Source organism: Helobdella robusta, assembly GCF_000326865.2.
Source record: "Helobdella robusta unplaced genomic scaffold HELROscaffold_21, whole genome shotgun sequence".
Lineage (NCBI taxonomy): Eukaryota > Metazoa > Annelida > Clitellata > Rhynchobdellida > Glossiphoniidae > Helobdella > Helobdella robusta.
Window position 1 is genome coordinate 1117103 of NW_008704124.1, and position 9155 is coordinate 1126257.

Here is a 9155-nt window from a genome sequence, read left to right on the forward strand (position 1 = left end):
GCAGCCTTTTCCAATGTTTTGCAATAACTTCAGTCTTACAGAAAGTGAGATTGCCCACATAAAGAATGGATTTTTTGACTGGGGGATCATTAGCTGCAAACCCCAAATCAAGTTTTGATTTGCCTGAACATTTTCTGATATTACTTTTTACTGCTGTGGTGTACATATTGGTTAGTTTTCTTTTTTTGTTTTTATTAACAACAGTTTTAAAATCATTATCACTGTCATCTGACTGTGAGTTAATTTTTATATTATCATCATTTGTATTATTGTTTTTAGCAGGTTTCTTGTTGAAATTATCATCATTTATTAAGTTAGTCTTAGAGCCCCATTCAGTGGTTATTGCTGAACTGGGTGGTTTTGAGGGCTGTGTAGAGTTAGACTTTGAAGTGCCAAATTTCACACTACTTGCATACCTATGGCTATTATTTGTAACCATATTATTATTGTTATTTTTTAAAGAGCTAGACCATATTTTTTTGCATATATTATTATTGTCATCTATTATTTTTTCAATTTTAGAAAATTTATCAACTAAGCTTATAGAGTCAAATTGACAACTATCATTGGGCAGACGTTCAATTACAATAACAGCAAACAACGGCAAATTATCTCTGATTTTTTCCGAAGACGTCAGGTTGAACATTTCAATTATGTCATTTGCTTTTTCTGTTCTTGTGTTATCTTTGGAAGATAGTTTGACCTTTTCTTTCTTTAAAGTCTCAAGTTCATAAAGTAAAACTTTGTGAGCATCTTGAAATTCAGCTGCGGTATAAAAACTTATAACGGAACTCTTAAATTTATCATTATCATTAAATTTATCGCTATAACGGTTGAAAAACCATAAAAGTTCGCTAATAATAATTTTACGGCCGTCCGCCATTTGTTTACCATAGAAATTGATGATGATGATGATGATTAATTTTATAGAAAATATTGACGTAAAATGTGATTAATTCGTGATAAATTGTAATGATGATGTTTGTAAGGATGATAACGATGATGAAGATTGCATTGTTCCACGAGAACAACATTGATGATGAGAATAATGTTGGTGATAACGTTAATAATGATAACGGTCTAATTTTAACGTACTTTTGAAGAATAGATGAGATGAATTTGGGTTAGACAGTTTGTTCACTATAACGATACGTAAAAAAATTCTGAAACTGTTTAATTACATGGATGCAGGTTATTTTTTCCAAGCACGCAGAAGATATGTGTCATGTTGTTTTTGTGTCATGCTATGTAAATGTTAAAGATGATACCATTTGGAATGAAAAATTTCTGTTATTATCTGTTGATGATGAAAAAAATGGTGATGATGTTTTTGTTGATGATGGTGATGTAGAAATGATGAGAATGAGGGTGTGAGTATGATTGAAATAAGAATGATGATAGAAATATGAATAGTGAGGATAACGATAATGATTACAAAATTTAAAAAATGAGTATGATGATGATAACGATGATGATGATGACGATGATAATGATGATGATGATGACGATGACAATGACGATGACGACGTTGATGATGATGGTAACAATGATAATTAGTTATATAACACGAGAACCAATGTATGTTATGAAGATGATATAATGAAAACAACGATTATGGTGTTAATAGCTACAACGACAAACTTTGAAGACTATAATGATGAATATGTTGCTACTAAACTAGCAAAATTGCCACTAGAAAACAGATTGTGTTGTGATTAAACTTATGATGTTGTATGTGTATGATGTTGAATATGGTGAAGAATGATGATGTAGAAAATGGTGATGAAGATGATGAGACGAGAAACCGACAATACAATAATGATAATTACAGGAAAATTTCTAAATAATTTATTTAAAAATTTAAGAAAGAGGTGGTTAAGATTGTGATTAATCCACGGAATATTTTTTCTACCATAGTAGGCGGGATTCGAGTTTTGAAATCAAACGAGAGAGTTCGCGTCTTAAGTGTTACTCACAATTATGTTATAGATCCTTTGCTGACAGCAGGTGATTACAACATCAATCTCTTTCTGATCCGGCTTCTCATCGTTCACTCATTTATCCTTCATTCACTGCTTTTTCATTTTCTCATTCATTTTCTGTTTGTTTATTGTTGTGTTTTTTTAATTTACATTTATTCATTCACTACTTTTTCATGTGTTTTTTTCATTTTTTTGTTGTTTGCTTTGGAGTTGGTTCGTTTTTTTCTGGCGTCTTGGTTTTTATTTTCGATGTATGTAGAAAAATGTGTTTATTTACTTTTGTCGATAAATAGCTGGTGTGGCACCGGGAGATGAAGCGATCAAAACACATTCATCTATCAACAGACTAAATAGAGACATTGATAACAAACATTCATTTCATTTATTTAAATTAAAACCAGAAGCCCAAGAGGTTTGTACGGCCAAATATGCAGTGACGGATCCTAAGTTTGTGGTGGGAAGAAGGCAATTTTAAAATTGATGAACTTTTTTTTCTAATACTTGCATTTCCGTGTTTCAGTTGGTGGATGATTTTCAAAATTCTCAAGTCAATGACCTTTTCTGATTATTTTCATTTACTTTATTACTACATCATACACAGAACCTTCGATATTTTTTTCTTTCATAGTCTGGTGGGGGGTTTGAAACCCGGCATTTCCGCATTCCCTCCTGGCTCTGTCACTGCAAACAGGTTTCTCTTACAACGTGTTCCACGTTACTAACCAAAGTTATAACATTATATATAAAAAGTGGAATATGGACGGCCTGGTAGCGTAATGGTTAAAGACACCTGGTCCTGCTGTTGCAGTGACTGGGTGACTGGATTCAAATGCAAAGGAAATCTCTGCCCATTTATCATATAGGCTCTGTGTGTGTGTGTGTGTGTGTGTGTGTGTGTGTGTGTGTGTGTGTGTGGTGTGTGTCGTTAACACCTCTGAAGCAGGTGCACACGAGAGATTGACCTTTAATTTTTTTTTATAAAAAAAATATTGTCAAATTTGTTGTATGAATAACATACGTACTCTCATATGAATTATTTTCTCTTCTACTCTTCATTTTTCAATTAATTACGTATGATTTTGTCGCATAAATACAGAGCAAAAATAAATATATACAAATCTGAATAACAAATGAAAGATGTAAATATACGTTCTAACAGTTGAAGTAGTTTTTGTAGTAAGAAAAATATAAAAAAATAATGACAACAACAGTAATAATAATAATAATAATAATAATATAATAATAATAATAATATTATTATTAATAATAACAAGAGAATGAAGCGTCGTCCTCATCATTTTGATCTGCACATGCAAATTGTCTCCCAGCCCCACCGCCAACATCAATACTAACTACTCACACAGTCATCCTCCTAGTCGTCATCATCTTCGTCATTATTTGCTTTCGTCCTACTCATCATCAACCTTATCAACATTATTTGTTTTCATCGTCATCATCATTCTCATCATCATTATCATTTTTTGGTTTCATCGGCATATTCATCATCGTCATCGTTTTGGCCATTGTTTACCATTACCCTACAACGTATTTTAATTTTAGTAATATATCTTCAAATTCTTTCTAATTATATTTTTTATCCTAAATGTTTTCAATTTAGAAATGCCGTTACTTTCTGTCCATCATTTGATTGAACTTCCTAACCGTGCATATTAGATTAACATCTTGATCTAGTCAGATAATTCAGTTTGAGGTTTCAGCTTCGAATCAGTTATAATGAGCAACTTTTTGGGCAAAACCACAATACGCCTCTCGGTTTGATTGTGCTGTAAAAATGATAATAAAATATTTCGAATCACAGCCGCACGACTCAAATCGAAGAGAAACAATAACAAAACAGTTTGCCTGAGTTGTGAAGACAACACAGAACATAAAACAAGCGGCACACCACGTGACCGCGTACTTACAGATGCAATGTTTATAAACACCACAAACATTTACACACAAACACACACACAAAGACAAACAAACGAATAAACACACACACACACAAAAGCTTCTATTGACGAGTGCCTTCCTTCCTAATCAAAGTTATTGTTGAAAATAAAACAGACATGAAATCAAAGTAGGTGCATTCTGGTCATTAGTCGCACCCTTTCATCCTTATAGTAATTAAACTAATATATGCAATATCCAAGGCTATATACTAATACAAACCTAAGTGGATATGTGTATATGTAAATTTATAACATGAATTCATACATAACAAACTTGTTTCATTTCTATAATTTAATATAATAAATACAACATGAGATGTGAGCATCAACATTTTTTTCATTAAAATTTTCAATTCCAGAAGTATTGTTGTCCTAAATAGAACGAGCAAATCAAGAATCAGTCAGCTAAATTGTTGGGAAAAAACGTTGAAAACTAAAACACAAACGGTCGCAGGCCTATCCCTTTAACCCATAAAAATTTTCCTGATCCACCACTGAAGTTGGGGATGTAATTTTAAATTTATATTCTTAATTACATTTTTTCAAAATAAATGAAAATCTTCAAATAACAAAGCACAATAAATTGTTATGGTAGTTATTATTATTATTGTTGTTATAATTATTATTATTACTATTATTCAAATCAGATGGGCAGTCAAGGTGGAGGCTCTGGGTTTAAGCCGCTCCCTTCCTCCAATACTGGAGAACTTTTTTGGGTTAGGATTAATTCTAGTAAAATTTTTATTCTAAATTTTTATCTTTACCTTAGAAAAAAAATTGAGGAATTCGTTACAAAAAAGCTGTAAATTTTAAGAAAATTCCGAGCTCCCCCCCAAAAAAATTGTTGGACTCCGATTTTTTAAATTAGTTATTCTTTAGAATTAAAAAAATTATGATTATTATGTGTGTACGTGCGTGTGTGTGGAGTGTGTGTGTGTGCATGCGTTGTGCATAAAAAGAGTTTAAAGTGTTTTCAAACGTGTACTGAAAATTAAATAGACTCAGTTTATTTAGAGGAAGGTTTATGGGTCTAGTGGAAAATTTGTTGAGAGTTTACTTAGTACGTTCAAGTCATTACAAATTTCGTAACAACAACACAAACACGACAACATCATATTTTCATACCAACATCACAATGAAATGTTGTAGCAACAACATTACAATAATAACGCTACGGTAAGACATCATCACATCAACAACAACATCACCAAAGATACCAACAACATTACATTAAAATCATTACATGCACAGTATCACTTCAACAACAACATAATACTAACAACAAAATTGTGCTTCAAAACCTTAGAATATATCAAAGGAATAATAAAAGCAAAAAAGAGGAAAAGCAGACATCTTTGCTTTGCAGTGTTGTTTATTTCAGCTCTATATAAAAGTGTATGCCTACTTATTCAGACATGATCCAGTACAAACTAACATTTAATATATGAGAGCAATCAAAAAGACTTCCATGTGCTGGTAACTGTTCGTTGCATGTTTGGAGTGCATCAATATGTCTCTTGTCACCAATGTTTCTTTTAAGGAAGAACAAGCTGTGTGCAAAAATTATATTCAGTGAGCAAGTATTTCAAGAGTCAAAGCAAGTTTGTGAAGTTTCTGAAAACTTTATTCGTAACTAAATGCTACCAAATACATAAATATGTAAACATTTAAATAAGCATTTATTTATATATTTATTATAATATGTGTAATTCAGTTGAAAAAAATGTTAAAATTTAAAAAAAATAAAAAAAAATACTTTAGATCAACTCCATTCACTATTTTCCCTTCTGCACTTGTGGTTTTTCAGAATTTATAAATTTTATCAATTTCAACTTTCTGGGAGTTTCACATATTTAGCCATGTGATTATGAATGTCTACGACTTATAGCATTGAAGCATTCATTGAAATAGCTAACAAAAGCTCACTAATAAGAATATCTACTTGTTCGCTCTTACTTCGTTGTTAATCAGTTGATTAGTTCAATCCTCATCCGCTTCTCTGCTCTAGATTTTGTAATCATTTTGTTAATAGCTGTTAAAGTATTTGTTTTTTTCAATTTTCCCACCGACTCCAAATGAGTCTTATGTCTGATGTGCCTTTTCAAATAATCTAATTTCCACATTTCCTAATTTTTGCCACTAGAATATTTATTGCCTGCTTACTTTGCATACTTTAAATCAAATTAATTACTTTGCAAATCAAACCAACATCTTCTGAAAAATCAAAACTAATTTCTAATTCTTTAAAACTTTTTGAATTAAATGTTTCAGTTTCGACCATTTTTTTTAACCAAGTTTCTTTGAAACCATTTGCAGCCTTGCTAGCTAGCGTTGTCTCTTCTCAAAAAAGACTTAAATTAGACTGCAAACACAACTGTTTAATCGGCATTCATCAGAAATTTTATAAATCAATTTCATGTTATTATTAATTAATATATAGCTTCCCTATTTCCGACGGAAGTAAGCACTATGATACACGCAACGAAAGGTGATTAACGATGTAGCGGGTAATTTTAAAATTTTTAGAAATACGGAAGTTTGGTGGTATAAAATTGAAAAAAAATTATGTAAACTTTTATTTTTACAATGTCGGAATAGTTTGATTTACTTCGCGGAATCGAAATTAGCAGCCCCAGCGTGTTCAAACTGCAGCCCGGCTGAGAGGCAACATTACTTGTCACCCTACTTTATTTTATATCAAACAATATTTTCAAACACAAACTAAAAAAGCCTCTATAGAATTTTATTTTGCTAATAAAATAGAAAAAATTGAGAAAAAGAAAAACATTGTGGTAAGGAAAGAATGTTCACATGATGACAAGATAAGATATGTTCGAAGTTGGCAGGTTGTTCTTCTGTTTGTTTGTCCGTTCCTTCGTTTGTTTGCCTGTTTGTTTGTTCTTTTGTTCGTTTGTTTGTTTTTTGATGTTTGCGTGAAATGCTTCACCGACCAGACAGACCACTGCAGGCGACTTAATCTATTTTTTTTAAGGAAAACCTTTCTCTGAGATTCACTTTAAACCGATTGTCAGTGCATCTGGCAGGTGATTAATCGATTCAAAAGAACAAGGCGTAAAAAACGTACAACAGTTTTTCATATTTTCCTACTTTTTATTATAATTCTACAATGCGTAAACTATGTAAATAACTCAATGAAACATTTTAAATAGATCTGTGTGTATGCATGCGTATGCATGTGTGTGTGAGTGTATGTATGCGTCTATTGATTATGTGTAGTATATTGAAAAGTAAATAAAGAAATACATACAAACACGTAACATGTGCGCGCGCAAAAGTATGCGGAAAGGATTTACACGCAAGGGCTGAATTTACAGCCATTAATGGCGGATATAGCAAAGAAGGAAGCAAAGGCGGGCCGGAGTTGCACTTTGTGTCGGAAAATATGATTGATATTCATAATAATTTTTTTAACGTTTTAGTTCTAATATTATTTTATTATTTTATTTATTATTATTTTTTTTTAATAATACTATGAAAATTTCACAAGTAATAGATAATATTGTCCGATTTTATTCAAATATATCCTATTGTCATTGTGACGTCATCAATTCAGTGAATGTATATATATTGATATATACATATATTAGTAACTTTTACAGATATCCATACATATATATTAATAGTTGTTAATACTTTGAAGGTAAAATATGGGCTTCTTGCGATGCGGTTACGCCCTGGCCTGGTTTGAATGAATAGTACTACGTAAGTGTGATGTAGTGTTAGCGCGTACATTCCATGTGTTGTGGTCGTTACAACAATTAAAACACGATTTGCAAGTTGAGAACAGTTGGCGACCATGAGCAGGTTGTCTTCACCCTGATAACAACATGCACGTAGTGCAGACATATATAGAGGCCTATTTATGATATCTTAATATCTCGGGTTCCAGACGATAGGCATCAGGCATTTAGGCTCAGAATAAGAAAATTTTATCAATAATCTAGAGCTAAAAATAATAGTGAAGAAGATTTTGATCATCGATAATTACATGGCAATATTGAAAAATATTGATAAAAACCAAAATTCCACACACTTGCCCTTTCGTTTGAATCTTAGCCGCACTTCACACACATTCACGCATGCACAAACACGCACACGCACATGTACACATATGTACACGCACACACGTACACGCACACACACGCAGACTTGACAAACATGCGATATAAAAATGATTTTAATGAAAGCTGTAAACTGCAAGAGCGTGGTGAGCGTCTGTGAGAAAGAGACATAAAAATATTTTATTCTTCTATCATGTCACTGACAGCCTCCGAAAGAAACATTTGATGATACTCAGACCACCTGCAATGCTTTTATGCATTTGGCTTGCGTTCATTTCAGTGTGTGTCTCGAGACATTCTTGTCCTTATAACCTGTCTACTTTGATATTTCCGTAAGTGTTCTTTGTTGCCACAGTGGAAATCAACGTTCGAGTAGAAAAAATTTATAAATACATAGCATACACATTTAATTTTTCAACTTATCTTCAACCCAGCTTGTCTGCAGCCGACTCACAACAATCTGAACCGCCAAACTGATCAATAAATCTATCTCGATAGTTCCTCTTCCGATCATTTCTGCAATGAAAGTTTTTATAAAAATCGGGAAGTAGCCACCTGGAGTTAAATGCATTTCGGGCCAAATTATTAAGGAAATTCAAACTTGTTGATTGTACATTTTTTATGTTAACTCAGTTAATGTCAAAAATATTTGTTAAAAGTTCCATTTTTCTCGACAATAACGAAGGAGAGCAATGAGGGCCTCGCACATCAAAATCGGCTTTCAAGGATCCATCCGTTGAAGTATATTGGCGAATCCGTGTTTAAACTGCTCGGTTTTCAATTCTGTCATGTGTTGGCAACTGTTTCAACTTGTGTGTTCAAACGAGTTATCGTTTGAACACACATAGTTATTTCGTAAAATCATTTCAACGCGCATATTTATGATCACAGTACGAGAGTAGTTGAGGGGAGTACGGTTTGATGAAAAAAGTAATTTATAATTTGACGATGTTTTCCTTTAAAATTTCTTTTCTTAAACTTAAATAATCTTATACGCAGTCCACTGTTTGTGATGTTATGTTTTGTGTGTCTCATTCGGATGGATGTTCCCACCAGATGTACAAGCACGTACATAAATTTGAGTGCAAACATGAGGATGAAGTATACGTTCGCTGTCAGGCTTATGTGCTCCACGC

General features: G+C 32.4%; 1 protein-coding gene across 1 annotated transcript in view; it reads right to left on the reverse strand.

Moving 5' to 3' along the window:
- HELRODRAFT_171604 (hypothetical protein) overlaps nucleotides 1–883 on the reverse strand; it is a gene marked incomplete at both ends in the record, with an annotated part of 1672 nt that extends 789 nt beyond the window's left edge. Inside the window, one exon of the mRNA XM_009018313.1 lies at nucleotides 29–883. Coding sequence (XP_009016561.1) covers nucleotides 29–883 — 855 coding nt within the window. The remainder of the gene's footprint in view (nucleotides 1–28) is intronic.
- Nucleotides 884–9155: the final 8272 nt, after the last annotated feature.